Source organism: Mycteria americana, chromosome 1, assembly GCF_035582795.1.
Source record: "Mycteria americana isolate JAX WOST 10 ecotype Jacksonville Zoo and Gardens chromosome 1, USCA_MyAme_1.0, whole genome shotgun sequence".
NCBI lineage: Eukaryota > Metazoa > Chordata > Aves > Ciconiiformes > Ciconiidae > Mycteria > Mycteria americana.
The window spans coordinates 120,105,351-120,130,652 of NC_134365.1; the positions used below are offsets into that span (position 1 = coordinate 120,105,351).

General features: G+C 47.5%; 2 protein-coding genes across 8 annotated transcripts in view; one reads left to right on the forward strand and one right to left on the reverse strand.

The window, feature by feature from the left end:
* The window catches only part of SMIM11 (small integral membrane protein 11), a 64,790-nt gene that overhangs the window by 8,023 nt on the left and 31,465 nt on the right, over positions 1-25,302 (forward strand). For 2 of the 7 annotated variants that reach the window (XM_075518092.1, XM_075518147.1), the window contains exon 5: positions 972-1,149. The exons of 2 other annotated variants lie outside the window; for them this stretch is intronic. The gene's annotated coding sequence lies outside the window, so the exon portion shown is untranslated. 3 more of the 7 variants (XR_012777987.1, XM_075518107.1, XM_075518116.1) reach the window with 3 other exon arrangements.
* C1H21orf140 (chromosome 1 C21orf140 homolog) lies at positions 9,346-10,104 on the reverse strand. Its single transcript, XM_075518056.1, is given in 5 exon segments — positions 9,346-9,374; positions 9,377-9,808; positions 9,811-9,973; positions 9,975-10,055; positions 10,057-10,104. Coding segments are annotated over 5 exon segments (753 nt in total).

Consider the following 25,302-nt stretch of genomic DNA (forward strand, 5'->3'; position numbering starts at 1 on the left):
TCTGCAGCAAAATGGGAATTCTATTCCTGCCTGCCCTTTGTAAGCTCAGGGGGAGTTTGATGTAATGTTACTCTTTATTAAACTAAAAAACTTACTATCCTCTTTTGAGGTCATCACCTCACATATGAAGAGAGTTTCAGTTTTCAGAAATGTTTGCTAGTTTTGATTTCAAACCTATGACAGTTGTATTTCGTGCAAAGAGTTTGGAAATTGTGAGTAGAAATGAGGCCCTGGCAATAACCATGGGAATGAAGTGGTTCACTCGCATAGAAAAAACAACAAAAACAAAGGTGTTTTTCAGTCTCCCATTTATGTCAGATTGAGGACTTGTCTCTGGGCAGACTTGTGCCATTTTAAACTCTTGTTTTAAATCAGTTTAGCTAGCCACTGGAAAATGCTGTGAGAACACTTCTTTCCATTTTTTCAAAATAAGTCTGACAGAGTAAGTTATATGGAGTTTATTGCTAAACAAATGAGAGATGGACTGCCCTGCAAGTGAGCAAGCCTGCTACGTGTAATGAGCAGACCATACTGTGCTGTGTGTGCAGCGTTGTGCCCCAGGGAGTTCTGCCTGCCAGAGTCCACAGCCCAAGGGATTGCTGTGCCAGGATAACGAGCTCATCTCACAAGGCGTCTGTGTCCAGCATGTGACTTTGACCTTGTTGAATGACTGACATTAAAGCATCTCTGTTTTCACAGAAAATACCCTACTTGCCCAGTCACCCAGTGTTGCCCACTGGAGGCCCAGTCCTTCCTAAATACCGCCATCTCTCGGACTGTCAGCCATGCCTTTCTATAATGGGATTGCGAGAAGGGGTGAATTCTCCTACCCTGAAAGTGTTCTCCGGTGTCAGCACTGCAGAGCTGTGATTAGCTCCGATTGCAGCGTGCCACGTGGGCAAGCAGATTTAGCTCGTGTGCTGCCAGCATATCGTGCCTGCTCTTCTCACTGCAGTTTCCCCACCCTGCAGATTTTCAGACACTTGGGAGCTTGCATTGGATTCCTTTCCTGGGAGAACGAAGGCTTCCTGTAGATGAAGCATGTGCCAAAGGAATAAAACCCTCAAGAGTAACATTAGCTTAAACTGTATCTCAACTTTTTATACGTACAGCAAAATATCTAAGCCTCTATTTATACAATAAAAAATCCTTTGTAAAAAAAGTAACGGCCTTGGTTGCTGCTTACTCAAATGCTACAGTTAGAGCTGCAGGGGAGGCAGTTTTTAAAGATTTGCTGCAAGGAGGTGGCTGGTTTTAAAGAGAAAAATGCTCTGAATCCATCATGGGTGTGTACAAGGTTCATGGACAGACAGAAGGAAATGGGGAGGGCTCTGTGCAACTTCTTCAGAGCAACGGCTTCCTGCAGGGGTGTAAATCTGAGACTTGTGGGCCCTTTATTGAACCAAGACAAACAAATGCAGGAGAGGAGCTTTTCCAGGCAGGTCTTTCTCAAACCACTTGCCATACCTAGGACTTCCTTAGAGTAAAGCAAATCACAGTGTCAGTATGAAAACCTTTGAGGAAGTTTCATGCTGGAAAGTTTCTTATATTATTTTGCTATGCACAGTATCTGAGAACTGTGTATGGCTCTCTATTTACTACTTGGCCTATGAAGCAGAGGGGGGTTTCATTACCATTACTAGCTGTTCCTGCATGTGCAATAACACCAAATCCTGGAGGATAAGCCAACTCCATCACAGTAGGTTAATCACCAGAGCAGATTTTTTTCACAGAAATAAAGGCTTAGGCATGTGTAGCAATGCCAACAGGTATGTTTGCCTTTAGGTTTCCCTTATAAAGCACTTCCTAGATCCTTGTAACTTCTGGAAGTTAAGGTGAAGCTGAAATCTGACAGTGGAGAGGGGAGAGGAGGGAAGAGGAGAAGTGAAGGTTCCTTGGAGAAGCTTTGGGAGCCCAGCAGGATGTGGGAGGCCTCAGGGGTGGCTCACTCCTGCCCTCCCCCTACGGCTGCGGGCTGAGGTGCCTGCTGTGGTTGCACCAGCACATGCTGCTGCAGTATCCCTCTTTCAAGTGTTACTTGACTAAGTTTGTGTGCAGCTGACACAGCTGATGCTCATAGAGCTCTCACTGTGGTGGAGTTACTCACCAGGAACTGCAGTGATTTTTAAAATCTTGCTGTTCCTGTGGTCACCTTGGTGACTGGGGAATATAGGTATTGCGGAAACCCATTCCCCAGGCAGAGCAATATCCTTGCTACAGCAGTTTCCCTCTACGGTCTCGGCAGTAATCTGTCTATGCAAAGGTGGAATTGAATGGTAATGTAATTAAATGGCTCTGCCGTGTTCAGTGAGAACAGACTCTGCTAACCACCTCCATTAAACAGCTATTGAGGGAAATGTGTCAAGGTACTTAGCTAAGCCACACACCCAAACCTTAACAGGAAATTGTCAGGCCTGTGTAGTGTCCACCAGCTTCAGAAGTAAGCAGTGTCTTGGCTCCATCCAGTCACTGGTTGCCTTTGAATATTGGTCCCGATCTAGATTTTCTTAGACTCTCAACCAAGAGTAGTTTTTTCTAGACCAATAGTCATAATGACCTTTGTTTTGTTTTTAAACTGAAAGCAGAGGTATTCTCCACTTCAATACAGTTGCTTTGTAAGCAGGATCAAAGGTACACAATCTCCCTTTAGAGCAAGTCATTTAGCATCAAAGCAACTGGGCACCAATTGGGCACCGTTTAGCACCCAAAGCAATCAAGACTGGCATTAAAATCCGGGGGCATGTGCAAGAAGGGAATTAACACAAAGACACTCTTTTTTGTCCCTGGCTTGAAACGGGGCGGGTGGAAGCAGCTGTGAGGAGTCTCCGCAGAAGTCCTCCACATAACCATCTTTTTGCCTCTACAGCCAAATCAGAAAACCTCTTTGTACATGTAAGACTTCAAATCTGGTCCAACCTGGCTGCTTTTTCCCTTAACTTCGGAGTAGTGCTATAGCATAGATAACCCCTAGAGCTGGTGATGGATGTCACAGCAGGCTGATATCCTAGAGTTTCCAAAATAAGAAGAGATCTTATCCATTCCCAAACCTGAACCAGTATCTGTTCTCTGACATACGAGGGTAGAGTTTTGATCTATGCTATCACTGGATAGGTTACAGCAGGTTTTTTTTTTTACGCTTGGGCACCCTATGTGCCACAGTTGCAGCCTTAAACAAGAAAATATGCTGACGCTGGGGGGAGACAGCAGCTCAGATTTGTTTCGGTTTCTTGTTTGGAAACCAGCTGGGGACCTCGAAGTCTGGTTTCTTACTGAAAGAAGGGTTATATGATTAGTCCTGGCAAGTTTAGAAGAGGAACAGAGAATTCAATTCGATTGAGTTTCTGCAAGTGAGAGGAGGCAGCAAGGATAGAGAGCCTTGAAGTGCTCAGTGTGTATGAGCGTGCAGCTGGTTAGATAGCAGGGGATCTACACAGGATCCTCTTGTAGATGTTCCCATCCCAGAAAGCAAGCCAGGTTACACTCTTCTGGTGAGAAGGTGAGGAGAGGGGCAGGAGAGATTGCTCTTGAGCCATTGTGCTGCAAGTCAGGGAGCTAAATATTTTTCAGCTCTTCCAAGAGCCTCACATCAAACAACTATGTCCCACATTTCCTTCCTCAGTTTTCCTCTTGGGGATCAGCAATTCCAGCTGTTTTTTCTTGCTCTTCTCAGTAAAGGCACTGCAAATGTTCTGTCTGGGGTAGAGTTCTTCATGGTTCTCCTTGATCCCAGCTCTAACCTGTGACACTGTCAGCATCCCTGCCTACCTGCTGACTGTCAATCCCCTGGCCTCAACTCTGGCCAAAGAGGAGCACTGCGGCAAACTCTCCCAGCTCTGTCGTGGGAGAAACCAGTCGACTAAGCTGAAACAAACTTTTCTTGTTTCAGCCTTCACCAGTTCTTCACAGTCTTTGCAAAATTGCTTCCAAAGGTGCATCAACTTGCTGCATCCTCTCCCTATTTATTAATTATGTACTAACCTCAGCCTTGAAGTCAAGTTTAGTGAGGAGCTGAGAGACGTCACATGAAGGAGCTGACTACCCTGTTGCAGTCTTGTGTCTGACGTGCTCCTGATCACATGGAAAACAAACAAATGTACAACCCACATGAGTGTGTGGAGGCAGATCAGGTAAAATTTCTAAAACCTGAGTTTACGTTCCCCCCCGGATATGTGCCAAATGCCATTTTCAGACAGGCTGGCTGTAAGTGCCTACCTGGTTTGGGGACTCAGAGGTGGCTGGATGTTTACGCACAACACACATCACTCCACTGTTTGGCTTTGGCTTTTGAAGCTGGTTTGTCTTGGATACTGGAGCAAGCCCAGCATATCATCTAGGCTCAGCTGGACCTTGATTGGCATATGCGTGTACCAGTCTTGGGGATAATCAGAGAACCAGCTGGCCCTCTCCAGCTGATAACAGAAATACCTGGTAGTTGCCAGAACAGTTATCCCCATAGCAATGGACTCCTCACATGTTCCTGTAGAGAAAAAGTTTGCTTGGGCACAAATGAGTGATTAGGCATGTATTCATGTGTATCTCCATATGGCAAATTTCTCCCTCTTTGAATCTGATGAAAGAGCTATTGAAGATATCCGCGTGTACCAGCATCAAAGGCTGTGCCTCACCACGAGACTGGAAAGTCTATCCAAAGGCTCTTGAGATGGCTGTTACAGAGCAGAGAACGTATATAGCTGCTTCCTATTCATCACTAGAAACACAGCATGGGTGACTATCCCTTTTTATTAGTCTCTTTTTTTCCTGGACTTCCTCATATTGGTTGGTTTTGCTCTCCAATGCCTCAGCTTCTGATACTGTGGCACTTTCCCAGTCCTATGGCTCTTTTGATTTGCTGTGACTCAGGTTCCTCTGGCCTAAATTCAGGCTAATTTCCTGGCTTAGTGTTTCTCATTGATTTGAGGAAGCTTAGAGCTAGTCAATAATAAATGTCAGACACTGACAGTTAAGTGCAGTTTAAGTCATATAAATGAGTCTGGCACTTATATGTATTTGGTTTTGTGCTGATTTTGGCTAGGGTAGAGTTAATTTTCTTCACAGCAGCTAGTATGGGGCTCTGTTTTGGATTTGTGCTGAAAACACTGTTGATAACACAGGGATGTTTTAGTTACTGCTGAGCAGTGCTTACACAGGGTCAAGGCCTTTTCTGCTGCTCACCCCACCCCACCAGCGAGGAGGCTGGGGGTGCACAAGGAGTTGTGGGGGGACACAGCTGGGACAGCTGACCCCAACTGCCCAAAGGGCTGTTCCAGACCATATGGCATCATGCGCAGCATATAAAGCTGGGGGAGAAGAAGGAAGCGGGGGGCGTTTTTTCTTCCCAAGTAACCATGACGTGATGGAGCCCTGCTGTCCTGGAGATGGCTGAACACCTGCCTGCTGATGGGAAGGAGTGAATGAATTCCTTGGTTTGCTTTGCTTGCATGCGTGGCTTTTGCTTTCCCTATTAAACTGTCTTTATCTCAACCCACGAGTTTTCTCACTTTTACCCTTCTGATTCTCTCCCCCGTCCCACCAGGGGGGAGTGAGCGAGCGGCTGGGTGGGGCTCAGTTGCCACGACAGTTTTCTAAAACAGTTTTCTTATTTTGCATTTCTTACATAGAATATTGTTCCCATATCCCTCCTTCTTTCTTCTGTGCATTGCTCTCCATACCTCCTCCACATGGTCGCTGCAGAAGGAAATTTCAAGGAACAAGTTCACAGAAGCAGAGGCAGGGCTTCAAGCGATGTTGGTTGCCTTTCCGCCACCTGGCCAGCCTTCTCCCAGTTCTCAGGCGTGGCACCAAATGGGCCCCACTCTGCCTGCTCAGTCACAGAAGCTCACACCTTGTGTCCCATCATTACAGCCCTGGCTTGGGCCTCTGTAGGCTCTTTCCCTAGGTGCATTTGTCCTGTCTGTACCCTGGGTTGCAGCACGCTATTAGGACACAGGACTTGAAAATAGGGAAAAAACTGTGTTGAGCCTATCATTACAGGCCTGCTTCATGAGCTGGAGGAAAAAATAAATGTTTTTTTCCGTGAAGATGAGACTTGGAAAAGCATTTAGAAGTAATTAGTCAATGAGACATAATGAAAATTCAGGTGATTTGCATTCCAGCTAGCTTAGAGCAGAGGGGCATCTGTTATAGCTTCTTCATCAGCTTATGCATTTGCATCTGCCTCTCCTCTTTATGCAAAGATACTTTAATCATTTTATTCTAGTGGTGCATTTCAGTCACACAGAGAGAGTCATGAGTGGGAACGAAGAGATTTGCTTTGACATCCTGCAATGGTCAAGTGTACTGAGCCTCACCATAAGAGCTATTGCTCACAAACCTAATAAAATAATAGGTATTTAAAATCTACCAAGAAGATATTAGACTCATGCATGCTATTTCAAGTGCTCTTGAATAAGGTGCATGCTATTTGGTAACATCCTCCTATTAGCTTGTTTAGTCATATGTTAAAGGAATTGCTTGTCATCCTAAATTACCAGTTGAGTCAGAACTGTATGAGCCGCAATATTTTTCTTCAGTACAAAGGGTTACAACGTTTTGTAGAAAATATGGGTTGTAATTACCCTTCTGCAGCAGCAAAGGGGGAGGGAGGAAGAAAGAAGAGGCCTGTAGTGGTTTAACCCCAGCCAGCAACTGAGCCCCACCCAGCCGCTCGCTCACTCCCCCCATGGTGGGATGGGGGAGAGAATCGGAAGGGTAAAAGTGAGAAAACTCGTGGGTTGAGATAAAGACAGTTTAATAGGGAAAGCAAAAGCCACGCATGCAAGCAAAGCAAACCAAGGAATTCATTCACTCCTTCCCATCAGCAGGCAGGTGTTCAGCCATCTCCAGGACAGCAGGGCTCCATCACGCGTAATGGTTACTTGGGAAAACAAAATGCCCCCCCCTTCCTTCTTCTTCCCCAGCGTTATAAGCTGAGCATGACGCCATATGGTATGGAATAGCCCTTTGGGCAGTTGGGGTCAGCTGTCCCGGCTGTGTCCCCCCACAACTCCTTGTGCACCCCCAGCCTACTCGCTGGTGGGGTGGGGTGAGCAGCAGAAAAGGCCTTGACCCTGTGTAAGCACTGCTCAGCAATAGCTAAACATCCCTGTGTTATCAACACCGTTTTCAGCACAAATCCAGAACATAGCCCCATACTAGCTGCTGTGAAGAAAATTAACTGTATCCCAGCCAAAACCAGCACAAGGACTCATTCAGAGGATTTTATATAAAACACCAAAGTTCATTTGATTTCAGACTCAGTTCTTTTTCCTGCCCACACATTTCCATACACATTAAGTAGGACTGGGTAAAAAAAGTTTCGCCAGCCCTCAACCTCCCAGCGGGAGGCTGGGAAGAGCGAAGGTGTTTAGTGGGGCTTTCCCAGCCCTTTGCAGGGAAAGGATGTTTTTCCCTCACTCTCTGGGACATGTGGTACTAAACATTTCCTCTTTCCTGATTCTTGTTTCCAGGAAACCCTTCAGGGCAGCTTCACCCTCATTTTACCAAAGAATACAAAACAGGAAAGACTGATAAATTCCTGTGACACAAATGACTTCCTTTTGGTACTTCCTCATTGCTAAAATGGAAGGAAAGCAGGTGATTTTGTACGCGGTCCCATGGACTCCACTGCTAATTAGGGATGGCAGAAGACACACCCTACCAATGAAGAAGTGTTGCAATGCGGCCCTAAACCCGCAGCTGCGTAAGCCATGGCAGCAGAGACCGGTAAGGCTGAGCCCGGTGAGGCTGCTACTTCTCCCCAGTAGTACAGCGCAGTGTCATCGGGTGAAGGTAAAGAGTCATTGGGAAAATGGGGTGTGCATCATCTGTTTCTTAAGAAAACCAAGCTACTGTGCAATTACTGCCTATCCTTGTGGTAAAGAGGCACTGGACCGATTTCTTTCCTCATGCTGATTTCACACCGCTTCATATTCGTCGATATTTAGTGGAGCAATTGCTGCTTCAAGCCAATGTGAAATTATGTTCAGGGCCATGATACCAGGACAACAGAAACATTCCTGCCCCTCCCCAGTTTCTCCCCTTTTTCCCCCACTCTTTCCTCCTTGTATTTGGATTGCATTCCTCCTTGCATTCCTCCTAATTTTCCATTCTCTGCTACATCCATATTTGTAAAAATTGAGCAGATGTTTTTGCTGATGAATATGAAGCTGAGAAAAAATGGTTATTTTTCTTTGTATATTGACATCTCGGCTCTAGAGAATTACATGTGTGGATTCTTCTGAAGGTAGATGAGACTCCCTTTTTTAGATATCTCTCTGCCACACCAAATTACAATGCTCATTTAGATGGTTTCCACACACAGGAGAAAAACTGCACAGAATTGCCTCAGTGTATTGAAATGTTTTAGTGAACCTGTGAACCATCTCATAACTTACTTCTTTTATGTTTTTATGGTCTTAGTTCTCTTAGAAGTACACAATAAACACATACCCAGTAATGAGCAACACAGGAATGTAAATTGGAAGCCACTTCCAAAAAACCAAGAAAGTGTTCAATGAACTTGAAAAAACTGCTGTTAAGAAATACTACTTTGTATCACTCATAAATAATCTTTTGAACTCAATTCCATGAGAAATCATTACATCTCAGTAATCGGTGTCACGGATAAAGAAAATCTCCAGTGCTGAGTGCCATATTTTATCCTGAGAGACTGAACTCTTCATGCTTTAAAGCCTGAACCAACTACTAATGGTTAGGCTTCAGAAACTTCCCTTTTAGAAAGATTTCTTTTACGTGTCACTGAAATGTTTATTGCAGACCACTGTTGGAAGCAAGGTACTCAGTGTAATGAGCTACTGAGCTGATATGAGATGTTAATGCGTATATTATGGGAAAGTCGCATTAAATTCTTCAGACTTCTTTAAGCTGTGGACTCTGGCATCAGTCACGGTCCAGCATATTCCCTGCTCAGGAGCAGATCTGCCATTTGGGTCAAAGACAGGCCTGACCTGCAGAATTTGTTTTGCAGCCCAGTCTTTCTTGAAATTGAGGGCATTTACATCTGTGGCATGGTCTCATGACTCCCATAACAGACAAATTTATGCAGAAGGCCAGCTAAACTGGATCTTAGGCATGCTTTGGCCCATTTTTGAGATAAGGCAAATTAACTGTCCCTTTGTGGCGCAAGCATAGCACATATCAACCTAGTCCTGGAATACACCTAAAATGAAACATTAGGATTTAAAACGATCTCTTTTATTAGTGCTATTGACATGTGTTTCTTCAGGTTTACACCTTTTGAAGGAAAGGGGTCAGCAGAGCTGGAGCAGGGTAACTCATTCAACACCAATCAAAACACATTTGAGGCTTGACTGCAGGAGGAACCATTTAAGAAAGTGTGTCAAGGTAGTAGTCCTCCATCTCTTCACTCTGTTAATTGGTACCTTCCATTTGTTTGGGGTCATCTTCTCTGTTCCTTTAACAATCAAGTCACTGAAGAGAATACACCTATAGCAATGGGTCCTCCCAATAGACCTCAGGGCAAAGTCCTTCCTGTTGTTTATAACAAAGCATTTCAAAGAAGACCAGGCGACATCCATAGGCTAGAGATCGCTGTAAGATGAAGGCACAACAAGAAGCTCATGGCCATTTGCTCTAGCAACTTCAGGGCAACACTCAGTGTGGGACATGTAGACCTCCGGTGGGACTGGCTGCAGAATTCTCATCTCCGGCTCCTTGCCATCTTTTGCCCCCCCACGCATCGGCTATGTTTTATCCCTCGTCACAATTGCACAATTCCCATAGGAGGTGGTCAGAGAATCACACAACTCCTGCAAGATACCGTTCTGCTGATGGGCAGATCACCTCTTAATAGCAGCTTGTACCTCCAGGGCACCCACCCTTGGCTGCTGCCAGCGTGAACAAGTGTCCATACTGGCCAGCACAGGCTGGCCTCCTTGGCTATTTTTTCTCCTGTTGTAAGACTTTCTGGAATATCTGTTTCCCCTAAAAAAAGGGGTGTTGAAACTGTTAAGCTGCGTTGTCCTCAGAGCTCTTAAATACTGCAGGCACTGCCTCTTGGAAGCAGCATCAAAGCCAGCCCCTGTGAATTACGTGCCTGAGGAGCGGATTTGCGAAGCGCTGCATGCTGGCATCTCAAGACTCTTGGAGGAGCTCACAAAGCGCCCATTGCCCTGGCATTACCCCGCGGTGTCACACCCAACCCGCAGCAGCACCATCAGGGGCTTCCAGGTGGCTCATCAAAAGGCATCTTGGAAAACAATGGTCCCATCAGGCTGGCTAGGCTGCAACTGTGCAGCTAGCAGCTTCTGGCATCAGAACGTTGCTCGTCTTGAACATCACGGTTCCTTCTCTCGCAGCACTGAGTAGATGCTTGGGCCCTGTGTATGTGTGTGGGTCAGCCAGGCACTGCTGAAAGGGGTCCAGAGGGATGGGGGTGTGGAGGAAGGAGCTGCCCAGAGTCAGCATGGAGAGTGAGCCAATGCCTCAGCTTTGAGATCAGTGGTAGAAACCATTCCCTCCCTCCCTGGCAAGCATGTGGCCTCATGGAAGATGTGGCCTTGAAATCTCCGGGGCGGAAGAGGGGGCTGAACCCTAGGTGTCTGGTTATGGGGGGAAGGAGGACCTCTGGACCCCTACACGAACTTCTCTGATGGGCAGGACCAATCCCTGCAGCGTGCAAGGTGCTGCCTGGTGCCCAACAGCACAGCAGCCTGTGCAAGGTCCACCATGCTCAGCCTGCCCAGCTCCAGGCCTTGGAGGGGGGAAGGAATAAGTGACGCATCAAAAGTCACTTCAGGGTGAGGTATTTTTAGGAGTAATTTGGTTTCTAGAGTTCTGCTAGCTTCCCACTTTGTGCACCCACTTCTCCATTTTGTGCTGGCCCTACTGACAAACCCCTGAGGAGCCTGCGTTGAGCCCGACACCAACACCATCACCCCCTCCAAGGCTGAGCAACACCTTCAGAGAAATGGAAGGGATTATGGGGGAAAAAGAAAATGGCTCGTGTGGTGTTATGTGAATACACAGGCTGAAATGAAGGTCAGAGCAGAAGGCTGGAGAGGCACCACCCTGGTGCCATGGCGAGTCAAACGGGGGCACAGAAGCACGTGGCAAAGTGGGGGCTGCAGCTGGCCTGGGGAGACGGGCACAGTCAGGAGAAGATGTGTGCGTGCGTGTGTGTGTGCATGCGTGTGTGCATGTGTGGTGTGTGCACGTGTGGTGTGTGCATGTGTGCGCGGGCACACTGAGAGCAGCAAGTGTTTGGCTGGGGAAGGCTGTGGAGCAGCAGAAAGTGAAGACTATTTTGACCCATCTGCTTTCTTACCTGTCCCTCCTCCCCCCCTACAGATGCACACGCAGAATTTTACCGCAGGACCAACTTGTCAGTACAAGACTCTTAAATTGCTCACATTCAGCTGTACCTACATGGCTTGGAGTTAATGCTGGCAGCATCATCAGCCTGCCAGATGGGGCTGAACAGGACAAACGTGCCAGTCTATAATGATGGCATGCATTTCCTTGCCCACTTTTGAAACTGAGATACCCCACGGTCCGTGTCACCCCCTCTGGAACAGTTTTCCTTCCCCATAACACAGAGGGAAACTGAAGTCAAAAGATGTCTGAAGAGGAACATGGCCAGTGGTTTCTAACTCAGCTGTCTGGATGCTCTCCTTGCTGAGGCAGCTGAGTGATGGGGCACATCATGTTAGCAGCATCACACAGAGAGCAAAAGCCTGGAAACTGGATATAAGAAGAAGGGTATACCCCCAGAAAGAAGCCTCTATGGTTTAACTGTTAGCCAGATGAAAAATGGTAGCCTGTACATATATGAAGAAAACCCCTTGAATATGCAGTACATTCATATGGGAATACAACATCTTTATTAGCATTTCACACTCTGTTATACCTTTCTCTTTTAGTGTTAGCTTTTGTCCTTAATAAATACATACCAGGAGCATAAGCTGACATGAGTAGTCCTACTGGAGTTACCGGGTGCTTATTAGTTTTGAAAAGCGCACATGTTTAGAGGCCTGATTAGGGCCTGAGGTCCCCAAAAATATTGATTTAGGGACCTCACTTTTCAGCAACTGGATGTAAAGTGTTGAAAGAACTATCTATAAAGAAATCTTATTCCCTAATATTCCTTGGTGCCTGTGATTAGCATCCCACCTGTGACACCCACTGGAACCACAGATCATATTCCCTGTTACCTAAATTGAAGGTGTCGTTCCCTTGTCTCTTCTCCAGAGAGGATTTACTTAATTGTGCATGAGTTGGAGCATGCCATCCTTGAGATAGACACAAAAAGGGCACGTCGCTTTAGTTACTCTTGCTTTCTAGCTACCTTCTGATTGTGAACGGACACCAGTAGGAAACAGGGCAGGGGAGCAACTGTGGTAGCATCCAGGCAGGGTCCTCGCGTACAAGAGTGAGATAAGGGCTTCCCCTCTCCTTCCCCGTCCTCTCCTCCCTCCCCGGGCTTGTCCCTAAAGCCTGCCGGCTGTGCCAGGCTAAGGACAGCTCTAACACTGTCTGCCTCGTCCCTCTCAGACCTGCCCCTGCCATGGTGACTGGTGGCAAGCAGCATCCCTGTGCTGCTGGCCCCCACGGGCTGAGAGCCGTGGTGCCCAGCCCATTTGTGCTCCATGAGGCAAACCAAAGCACAGCGGCAGCCGTCAGGAGATGCGCTTCAAAAGCACGGTCCTCATCTGAACTGGACCACACACGTAGGTACCACTGGGGCTGCCCAGGAAAGTCAGGCTTGATGTTCCACAGTTTGGAGCCCCCATAGTGAACAGTCCTGGAACCGTTGCTCGGTCCCTCTAGGCTTTTGTGTTTGAGCAGCATCAAGTGAAATGCTGAGTGGCAAGGACAGCCTGCTGCTGTAGGCTGAGCGCTTGTCTGTGCTTTCACGTGGCGATGAAGGGACTGAGCAAGGGGGATGAAGGAGGTGCAAACCAGCCTTTCTCCTTGCGAGGCCTTAGGCATGGGCAAGGTCTGTGTCACCGTGTTGCGCTGCTGTCCCAGAAGGACACCGTGACGCTTTTAGCCTGTCAGGGGACATCACCGTGCCTGCGTCTCCAGCTGGCCCTGGCCCCTTCAACCCCCATGAGTGGTCTGAGCCTAACTGGTTCTGAAAATACCAATGATAATGCAGCTGATATATAGTGAGATGGGAAGGATGGACTGCTGTCATGTCCTTTTCAGAGTAACTATTTGAGAAGTGGATTATCCTCTGCCCTATTCATATATATATATATATATATATGACATAAATGCACCGGTTAACCTGCTTTAAAAACAGTTATTCATGGTCCTAGCGTCTCAATATAATTTAAAAAACTTGGACAGCAGACATAAGGCACTGAGCTGAGACACAAAAATATATATTTTATTTCCCGTGCTACCTTTAGCCTGCCGTGTTACGTTTTGCCTCTTTTCCCTTCCACCCCATGTCTATGTAGCCAGTGAGCACTTCAGGGCAGGGACCTTTCCTCCTTTTGTCATTTTAGACTTCATGACATTCCCTAGCGAGGCCACGTGGTGCAAAATCTCTGGGCATTGCCTCTGCCTTACAAGCTCATTTGGGATTAGGGAAGAGGCACTTTCGATCGCTCTCTTATCCTTCAGCCATTGCACCGGGGTCTCCTGCTCTCGCCCTGCTGCCCTACCAGCAAGACCTGCCTCTGGCAGTAAGGCAGTGCCCCGAAGGTTGTGATTTGGGCTTCAGCGCTGGGACTACCCGTCTTCCTCCACCGTCCCCAGCGCACGCAGCCATTGCACCCAGCACCCACGCACAGGGCACGGGCCAGGGGTGGTGCCTGCCCCCAGGTGTCCCTGGGTGTGGAGGGAGGGGCTCAGTGGCACATGGAGCATCGTGCGGGGATGCCCGTGCTCAGTGGCCTCCTGATCCCCTTGGGAAGGAGGAGGGAGGCCTGGCCCCTGCCTGCTGCCAGCTCCTCCATCACTGCCTGGGTACACAAGTGGGGGCTAAGCAGTGACACCCCCCGCCCCCCCAGTGCACTTTTTTGGTGCTTCACCAAATTCCATTGTAGCACTTAGCCAAATAACAAATTTCCCAATTACCCATGAACAAAGTCCCTATTAATGAAGCAATTAGGATACCAATTATCAGTTACATACGAATTACCCATTTCAGTAGTAATTATGTTATTAGGTTACCAGTCACCACATTCTATATGCAAGCTAAAAATAATAACAAACCCTTTATTTTAAAATCCCAAATAAAAACATAATGAAATATGGAACATAATGAAATACACATAAACAGTAGGCAAGATGTTAGGCAAACAGTGGATGTTTTTACTGCTGTATTATATTACATGTAGCAGCTAATATTAAGTTGCTAATTTTGGAATTTAACATTTTATTTTTATCTAAATAAAATGTTTTGTAAGTTTGAATTTTTTTTTCCAAAACCAGCACTTGAGAACATTATTCTACAGGGAATTTGGCTCTCTTCCAGTCTTACATGGAGTGAGAAAAATTAGTATTCTTTTTCTAACAAATACTATACCCAATTTAAATAATCTATTTTCCCTTCTAGCTGTCTGATGAAGTCCTGAACACTAGCTAAAGTTCCATGCCAAAGTACTATTTCTGGTGTCAAACGAGACTTTCCAAAAGTGCGTAATTTTAGCTCTTGATCTGTGATGGAACCGATAAAGAGAAGCACTTGCCAAAATCAAAGATGGCCTCAGGGTGGAAACACAGAAAAAGGTGGAAACTTCAGAAAATAAATTAAGCCAATATCTAAAGTAAGAGCCCTAAACTTCTCAGAACAGACCTAATACAACTGCTGGTGGTTTCCCCCAAAAACCGGCGAGGCACCTTGTGAAAACTGATGAAATTTGGCTTTGAGCATTAGGGATTCTCTGCCAAGGTTGAGCTTAGCAGCCTTCCCCTTGGTGTCATCACAGTCATCGCTTCTGCCCAAGTACGGCCACTATTTCAGGTAGAAATACTTGGCCATCCATTGCCTGGACTCTGTAGGAACGAGGTGTCTTTAGGAGCTGAAGCTCATTATCAGATGTGGTTGAAACTGTATGTACACACATATGCATCTCCCTGAGGTGGGGAAGAAAAAAGAGAAGGGAAAGTTTCAAGGCCAAGGGATTGGCATAGAGCTGATGAGTGTGCCTGGGCCTGGGAAGGAGACAGAGCCATTAGGTCTGTTACCTGGGTGGTCGAGGTCTGATTTTAGCTCTCAATACACGGCGTAGAGCCCCTGCTGCATGGTGAGCACAGGGAGAGGAAGGGCTCACCTCTCTCCCACCCCAGACTGCCCGCAAGAGCTGATTACCCATAAGGGTGTGAGCAGGAACGGGCTCGTCCCCAGGTGGGTATCAGTAGATTTCTGTCATACATCGGCAGTGAATTAGTTTTCAGAAGCTCGGTTTGCAGCGAGGCAAGGAGCACTTCCCACGGCTGTGGAGTTCACCCTCCAGCCTGGCGCTTCCCTTGCATCAGCCCGTCCGGAAAAGCAGCAGCAACTGCTGCAGGAGGTGAAATTTCACTGCACAGAACCTGGCGTGGGTGATGGATGTCTGAAACCTGTATCTAACACTCATGATGGAAAGAGAGATTTGGCTCTGCTTCCTGACACTGCTGCATGACTGGAAAAATTGATAAACTGGGTCTGCAAAGCAGGATGAATTGTCACTACTGCTAGAAGCCAGGCTAAAGTCTCCTCCCAGTGCTGGCACTGGGCAGAAATTCATCCTTCTCCAAAGTGGATGGAGACACTCGCCACCTTCTGGAAAACACCCACACTGGGTAGAAGGAACAAACCTGGAACTGCAAATGTTTTTTCTACCTTCAAAACACCTCTAATTTTTCAGATCTGAATAGCTGAGCTGCAGCAATGGGAGCGTGGCTACTGAGTGCAGTCAGGAGCAGTGAGCATAGATAGTGGATCCTGGCTCAAACTGAGCAGTTATTAAACCAGACACGGTAATGGAGCCAAAGGCAATGGGGTCCAAATCTAACTCAACTGCCTAATTGGCCTCTGCTGGAGACAGTGTCTGGGGAATATGCACCTGTCCAAAAAAGGAGATGTCTGTGTTGGAAAGCTGAATCTCTGGAATCCAAGGAAGAAGTGTGGAAAGCCAAGAGAGCGGTGTGGATTTCATCTTGGCTATCAGCTGGAAGTATCAGCCTTGGAACGTGTCTTACGAGATCCGGCTGTGGAAATTCCCTTTAAGGATATGGCCCTTTATGGACATGAAATAAATAATTTCCAGGCAGTTGGCTTGGACCAAACAGTGGCAAAACCCCATAATAATAACACTATATCATGGCAGCAAAGGATATATTAGAAAAAAAAAAAAAAGATAATGAAATCACAGTAGCAAAACATGAAGCTACAGATGGAGTAAAAAACTGCTTAAGAAAAGTTAGGAAGGATTGTTTCCTAGGGTACGAAGTGGTTGAGAATTTTTTTCCTATCGGTAACAAAAAGCAAACACACACAGCAACATAAAGGAGGCTGAGTGGAACCAGCAACACCCACCCCACAGGCATACAATTTTATAGGATTTCATAGGATTTTTGTTTCTATAACAAAATGCCTTAAAGTTCTCGGAGTATCTGCATCACCAGTTTCCAGTCATTTTGATTTGCAGACTCCAGAGCTTTTTCCAATGAATGCGTGGACCAAGTATAGCAAACTGAAGCCCACTGCAAGGCTTGCCTTGCCATACCTGCCTGTTCTGGACCCCTGTATGCCAGGGCTCTACAGGACATGGATTGAACACCCCTGAGCTGTGTGGTGGGCAAACCCCTCCTTCTTGTGTCTGCTGAGGCTTGGTGGCCTGCAGAAGACACCCTAAAACCCTCTGCTTACTGGCTACCACCCAAGGAAGCAGCAGGGGCTGAGGGTTCGGTGGGATTTCATGATGAGGGGGTTAGCACTAAACACTGAAAGAATTTGTCGGGGATTATTGACACAACCGTGGCACAACCTTGAAGGCTACAGCTGTGGCTTGTCAGCCCCGATGCTGTCCAGGTGGGCCCTGGGAAGGACCCTGGAGAGACATCAGGATGTCTTGGTCCTCCTCATTGACCTGGGCTTTGGTAAAGGGCTGACATGCAGGAAGAGAGCTGCTGAGAAATGCACGACCACTGTCAAAAACCTGTTGCAGACCAAGCCTGCCAAGTGATAAAACAAGTTCAAGTCTCACATGTGCCTCCAGACCCTTGAAATAACCTTCCTTCCAGAAGGGCTGGACGTGGGTCAGCTTGCCTCCACCTCCAGGTGCCCAGCGTGGCAGTGAGGGTGGACGTAGAGGCTGTGGCGGCTCTTTCTGCTTGCAGAGCGCACACCCAACGGGCTCACTGGCAGCTCTGACCCCCCAAATAAATAAAAAAATAAATAATAACAGCAAACAGGCACACCAACAGTGCCCCAGCTGGAAACGTACTGGCCCTGCTTGAAGCAACAGCATGCAAAGGAAGGCCTTCCATTCTCCTGAGAGGCAAGCTATAAAAACACATGATAGAAACAGCCATGAAAGAGCTAGGCCAGTAACAACTTGATTTCCAAGCTCTTCTCCAAAGCCCTGGGGCTGAAATAACACGGGTTGCACTCGGGTACCTTCACAGCTGCACGTGGGAAGCTTGCACAAGACCGGTCTGCGTCCGTCCTGGCACAGCTCCTCATTTCTTGCTTTCATGAACGAAAAATATCCCTGTTTAGGCTCCATATGCACAACAGAATGCTAATAAACAGAAAGCATTTTCATACATTCCTCAGAGCTGCGTCTGTGCTCGGCGCCTCAGACCCAGGGTTGTTTTTGCCCTCCTGCCTTTGCAGCTCCCGTAAGGCAGTGCTGTTGATAATAATGAACGTGTCTTTGCTCTCCTTTCCTGGAAGCTCCACCTTGCTTCTCTGAGGGTTAAGCTTCCCAGAATAGAGGTAGTCAATGTAGTTTTCAGGCTTGCTGGAAACAATATTGCTGAGCATCATGACAAAGAGAAGAAAGCCGAAAAACCCAACGATGATGAGGATGTAAAATGAGGCCATTATTTCCTCTTGCATCTCCAAGGCTGGGTTGCTGAAATTATTGAACCGAAGGGTCTTCTTCTGTTCCACAAACATGTGGAGTAAATTCGGCGTGACCGAACTGCCATTTGTGTGGTTGCCGAAAGCCATCTTATGCTTCCACTCTGGCTGCAAAACCTAAGCAAAACAAAGCAAAACAAAAGAAGCAACTTAGCCGGTTAATGCACACCTGTCCTTTCGTGTCTTCTAGCTCAGGTCCTTCCCACCATTTCCTCTCCTCTGCTGTGTAGCTAACTGCCCTCGGCTGTCCTCCAGCTGCACGTCTTGCACGCAGAGAGCCACGGTGAAAGTCAATGGCAAGTTAGCGCAAGGATGCAGAGAATCAAAAGCTGCTGCTCTCTGCATGAAAGACGTGCGTGTACACGCACGGGCACACACTACTCCCTTGGGCTGACTTTGTTTTGCTGGTGACGTAGCGTCAAAATCAGGACATGGGAATAACGCTGCCAATTCCAGCGACTATCTCAATGGAAACAGGATGACTCGTCCTTAGGTACCAGCATAATTAAACAATAACACCGCTAAGGGGAGAGGAGAACAAACCTGGTATTACAGCCCTGGCTCCAAAGTTGAAGGGCCCTTCGTGCTAAATCATCCACAGTAAAACCTGCTGAATTGAAAAAGAGCTGTGGGAAGGAACTAAATGAATCCAAACTGATGTAAGTTTGTTATCTTGCTGAGAAGGAAACTTGAGAGAGAAATTGTTTTCTGCCAAATTAGGGTTCTTGAGGTTGTCTTCTTTTTCTTTATGAGCTTTCTTCAAAGTCATTTTTAGCACAAGAGAAACTTAAATCATTGCCTCTAAGCAAACCACAAAATCCTTCCATTCTGAAAAATCTCAAAAAGTTTTGACTCCATCTCCCGATCCCACATCCAAAAATAAGCTTTTTCTTTTGGCAGCAATAATTTTCCAATTTTGATACAAATCTATGTGTAATTTTTGGTTCTCTGCAATCCCCTTCTTTGGGAAGTATGTGATAATCTTAGAAAAGCAAAATTTGTGCAAATCTGCCCATGAAGTCTTGCCCAGCTGTAAATAGAAGCCAAGAGTTTCATGCCAAATGTGCAACTTTTGCTACTTTAAAGTCTTTCGCATCCCTTGTTGCAGTTTTCCTTGCTTTTCAGCCAGCGCTGATTAACCTGTGTAGCTCTGCTGTTACAAAGGGTCTGTACAAACTGAGGCTGCAACCCCACGTATTGCAGCAAGAGCTCTGGTGTTTTACAACACCTGAGGATTTGACCGCTCCCTTAAATCTCATACAAGAAACCACTTAGGGAGCTAGATATGAATAACAGAATAAAAAGCTGCGAAAAATTTCTGATGGAGACTCGAGAAAGCTCCCTCAGAGCAGCCCTGCCTGCCAGGCACCCCAGAGACATTTGGCAGTATTAAAATGAGGGTTACCCTTGGAAACAGAGCAGCCTGAACCCGAGGTCAGGGCAGCCAGCATCCCCAGCTGGCAGCCTCCTTCCCTTTCTCATCCATCCTGCTTGCAGGCACTGGTGGCAGGAGATGTTTTATCTTCCCTCCTTGTGACTCACGCTGGGATGCTCACTACTCCTGACTCAGGGAAGTCAGGCATTTCCTCTCTGGTCCAGCTAGGATGAGCCCATCGCCGGACCACTGAAGTGCTGATGGGGCGTCTGAAACGCCTGAACATCCTGGATGATTAAGGTTAGCTATTCCTGGTTAGGTTTCCTCCTTCTTGCAACTATTACCTTTTAATGAACGTGTTTACCCTGCTGGCTGTGTTGTGACTGGTCTGCCTGGAATCTATTAATAGCCAAATAACCACGACGGGCGGCTGGGTGAGTCGAGCGCAGAGCTTCTGCGGGACCCATTCGCAGAGGTGTGTGGAGATTTACAACCGCACCACGGGAACTGGAGATCTACGGGGGAATGTTGCAGCAACAGCGGGTGTGTGGGACCACATGGTTCAGATAGAGTATAGCTTTTAGCTAACCAGGATTATTTGGTCTGTACAGAAAAATAGAAAGGCAAGATTCCTTCCAGATTCCAAGCCAGATACAAGTAAACTGCCTGTAGATTACAAAACTCCTCTCCGCCCCAGCCTCATCTGGCAACATCTACTTGGCTGCAATAGAAATCAGTGATCACAATACTCTGCAGAAGTGAAATCTGTCTTAGTGTTCCCCTTTCAGAGGGCACAGTGTGAAAAAAGTGATCTATACCTTGGCTGAACACTAGGTGAAAGTTTTATTCTGAAAAAGATTTACTGAAAGTAAATTGGCTTTCTGATAACAAGATTTTCTCTGTTGCTCCCCAAACCCACATTTCCCTTCTCTGCCCCTCCAGCCTATTCTGCTGTATTGGCTGCCCTGGGTTTTGTGGCTGATGCCATGATGAGCTACAACACATTGCGGAGGACCAAAGTTCAGAGATACACCAGCGGTCCTTACTCTTCTTGATAGATGGACTTCCTAACTTTCTGCAATCCCACTGCAAAAAAAAAACCCCAAACAACCCACCCTCTGCCCACCCCCGGACTATCCTGTACCCAGTTGCCACAACTATACTCATTTGCTATCATATAAAAGTGAGGCTAAGCTTTGAATACTCTTATCCACGCTTATTACTCCCACTGCCTACCACCGCCTGCATTTCGTTGAGGGGCTTCTTCTGCACTCGTTGTATTGCTTTATGGGTCACCTCAAACTCTTCTCCAGACCCCTGGAGAGAGGACGGCAGCTAGATGGACCGTCCCTCTCGTGTTTGGGAAGATGATGCGCGGCTGGGAACTGCAGCTCCACGTTGCCCTTTGGAGTCTCTTGGCGTGGGCTCCCCGACTCCTGCCACCACTGGAGTGGGGCCGGTCCCTTAGCGATGCGTACAAATCGTTGGGTTTTTAGAATTTAATACAAAATCACAGTGTTTTGATGCACAGTTCCTCAGACACTGCTTTCTAAGGAATACCGTGCTTTCTGCTCTAGAACAGTGAAACTAGTTAAATGTTGGACTGGCACTTAAACTATCTGCAAGTGTGGGTATTGCCGAGCCGTGTGCCACTTCACTACAGTAAAATCCAGTCTGTACAGAAAACATTTTGGGGGGAATATGCATTTATGCGTTTCTAACAGTTTTCCCTCCCACACAAAATACCCCAGAAAAACAACACGACAGGTACCAATCCCCAGAAAACAATAATGAGAGGCTTGAGGCAAATGACATAACAAGCCGAAAGGGCAGAGTGTCGCCCGTTAGCTTTCACGGCTGCCTAATTCTTCTTAGGCCAGGCACACAGCACACTGGGGATTTTTAACCGGCAGGCTCTGGGGGCCAAGCACAAGTGCGATGCCGCTGAAAGGCAGAACCTGAGTATTCACCCCAAAATGAGAAAGAAGAAGTCTAGGGTAGGATCTGCCTTTAGTAGCAACTAGGGGAAGAATTAGTAGCTGCTATCGTGCCACACCAGGCCTCTAGGAGAGAGAAAACAGGCTTCAGGTGGTTTTGTACAAATAACGCTGTGTGTCATTTGTCTGTGTATACGTGCACACTCGCCCCCACACCCCCCCGCCCACACGCAGACAATGCTGGAAAGATACTGGGACGCCACAGCAGCACTCCTCCAGGCTTCAAACACCTGTATTGCTACCTTGCCCCCATCATCTTATTAGATACACAGGTTAGAAATCAGCCTTTTTTTCCATGGTGGGACTCATCCCCTTTCTACCCACTCCCCTCTCCACTGCTTTTCTACAACTTAAGGATTGTTTTTTCATTTTGACCATTTTCTGTGTATGTGCAAAGGTGTGTCCCACACACCAACTAGAAATATATCTATCACTATCATCTGCCTCATAAGTAGGCATAAGTCCATGCACACAAATGCGCACAGACGGATATATGTGCATATACTTCTCCTCTCCCTACACACACAAACACACGGTAAAATATAAAAACACCCACAGAGCTACATGTATAACGCCATATCTAGCGAATTAAAAAAAAAAAAAAAAAAAAGACTAGTAGCTTGAGTGTTAAACAGAGCTCATTTTCGGAGAACAGCACTTTAGGAGAAAAAAGATCCAGTAAACGTATCCAAAGTAATGGAAAAATTGAAATGAAAATTTAAACCAGTGCCTACTTATCACTATGTAGAGGAAGTTGCAGACACTCCAGGCACCATAACAACACCTAAGAAACGTTGTACGTATTCAAACAGCTTACCTACATGCAGACCTGGCTCTGTCCTGGGAACAGCACCTCTTTCAGCTGTCAGGCTTGCTCCAAGCTGACCAGTGCATTTAACTATTTAAGGAGCATAGGAGAGGAGTGGCCTCTGCTTCTCGCCTCTAGCAAGTAATCACAGGCACATTAGGCATGAGGGAGTGTCCGTAAAGCAATGTGGTAATAGGATACTAAGGTCCTGGGAGGCTCGTACTACATGGGGGCTCCAGGCAGGTGGCCATATATGTTCCCTTATGGTGCAGGGGATGAGAATAACATGGATGAGGAGTCAGTTGCCTCAATACAGGGCAAATTAAAGCATAAAGGCTGCTCTGGGCAGGTGGGTGCTCACTGCTGGACAGAGCGTGTAAGAGGAGATTGCGGGCCTAGGGTGATTTTTGGTTATTCATCATATATCTGTCATTTTTTAAGTCAGCGACGCTCAGAAGTGGGAAAGAAAATCGCAGCGTCCTAGTGCCCCCCAGATGCGTTTGGCTGATGCCACCTCGTCACGCCAGAGGAAAGAGGCTACGCAGTTGTCCCTCCTCGTTCAGTGCACACCTACATCCCTGCTCGTCCTGCTTTACCCTTCTGGTGAAAGGATGGGGAAAGAAAGTAGCCAAGAATAGGAAAGAGGATGCTGGATGAAGCAACCTTGCTATCTTTCATCTTGCATTGTCCTGCCCCAACCTCTTATATCCTGTTCTGCCAGCTGGGCACGGGTGTTTTATTCTGTTCATACACCCCCTCCATGGCAAAACAGCACGAGTTACACCCCTTCACAGCCAAGTCCCTTTTCAGGATCAATACAAAACACCAGCTGCGACTTGCAACATCTCTAATTTAACTCAGGCTTTGCCATGGGAGCCACAGATGACTGCTGGTGTGGGGTTGCTTTGTGCCGCCAGGACAACTGAAGGCAGGAAGGAGGGAGGAGAGAGCTCATCTGAAGCCGGCTGGTTTTCCTGCTGCGGAAAGCAGGAGGGAGGAGGACTGCTAAAGGCGAGGGAAGCAGGGCCCCGCGACGGCAGGGTATGTCTGCCTTGGGGAAGCAGCAGCAGCTATTTCTATTAAATTGCGGTCACATGGATACATAAATCTTGCTGTGGGAGTCAGTTCAAACTACTCATTTTTTCATGTGTCTAATCTTCGCTGGATAACACATATCTTTGCTTTGAAAGTAGCAGCAGCTCATTAGGCGAGCTGCACCTTTGGCTAACAAACGCAGAAATAGGAAGAAAATCAGAAGCGGGGAGCTGCTGGTCGGAGGAAAGGAGACCTGAGGGCTCCCAGGCAGCAAAGCCGATGGAGAAAGAGAGGTTGGGGTAAACGCCCTCGTGTGCCTTCCCCCATTCGTGTATAACCCCTCCCCGCTGCCAGACTGCCAGAGCCGTTTTACAACTGAACCCCAACTCTCAGAGCAAAACATGATGCCGAGAGTATTGCTGGTTTAAAGCCACCATCCCTCCAAGAGCCAAAAGCCAGTGGAGAGCACGAAACGCCAGCAGAACTGTCTGTCTGGTCTTGCAGAGCCGGAGACCCGGGCTGGCTGCGAATGAGCCAGCAGGACCCGGCGCAGTGCCGGGTGGGGATGCCGAGGAGGGCCAGGGAGCAGGGTAGCTGGGTCAGCGTGGCCCTACAGCACGGCTAATTAGCCAGCTTCTCTGCAGGGCTCGTCAGATTGGACCCAGCACTATAGTGAAGTTGCTGTCTCGTTTCCAGTTTTGGAGGAAGCATGGTCAGGGCTAGGGAAAGGTGAGCCTCGCACCTTGTCCTTCTGCCCCATCAAGTATAGCTGCTTTGTGGCTCCTGTCCCCACCTCTCTACCCAGCTAGAGCGTGGAGATGGAAAACCCACTTGTTTTCATACCTCTTCCCTAGATTCGATGGCCCTTTTTCTTGGAAAAAAAATCAAATGGAAATGTAAAAGTATAAACACTGATAACAAACCCATTGGTGACGATGGCCATCTGATCACCTGCACAACGTGGGAGTATGAGCGACACAGGCTCAAGCATACGCCAAAGGTGGGATTTGTTTCACTGCCTGGGACGCTATGGGGAGCTTCCCCGCTCAGTGGGGAGAGACAGCCCCGAAGGGTGATGAGTCCATCTCTCAGCACAATGTGTCCTCAACAGCAGCTTGCTTTCTAATGACTGTGATTAGCGTCAGCCTCTAACCTGAAAACAGTAAAAGTGCTGTGAGATGGACTCCCCCCTCAGTCCTACCAAGGCAAAGGATGTAGGATTCCTACTTGTCCTTCCCAAGGCAGGACAGCAAGTGTCCCACGTCACCCAGAGGAAGCATCCAGGTACCATTCCTGATAAAGCGAACGAAGGAGCTGGGGTAGCATAAGATGTCCAGGTGAGGGGGAGGGTGCAAATTATGGGAGTGTGTCACAGGACTGGATCCCATTGCAGCATGGATAGAGGCATGCAGCCACAACCATGTCCCTTGACCAGGAACAAGCACTCAGCACCTGCCTAATGGTGGCAGCCTCCTTCCTCCACCCACAGCCCTGGAAGTCTATGCCAGTGCCAGGTGGCACCTTGTGCTGGTTTTGGCTGGGATAGCGTTAGTTTTCTTCACAGCAGCTAGTATGGGGCTATGTTTTGGATTTGCGCTGAAAACAGTGTTGATAACACAGGGATGTTTTCGTTACTGCTGAGCAGTGCTTACACAGAGTCAAGGCCTCTTCTGCTTCTCACCCCACCCCACCAGCGAGGAGGCTGGGGGTGCACAAGGAGTTGTGGGGGGACACAGCCAGGACAGCTGACCCCAACTGCCCAAAGGGCTGTTCCAGACCATATGGCGTCATGCGCAGTATATAAAGCTGGGGGAGAAGAAGGAAGCGGGGGGCATTTTGTCTTCCCAAGTAACCATTACGCGTGATGGAGCCCTGCTGTCCTGGAGATGGCTGAACACCTGCCTGCTGATGGGAAGGAGTGAATGAATTCCTTGCTTTGCTTTGCTTGCATGCGTGGCTTTTGCTTTCTCTGTTAAACTGTCTTTATCTCAATCCAGGAGTTTTCTCACTTTTACCCTTCCGA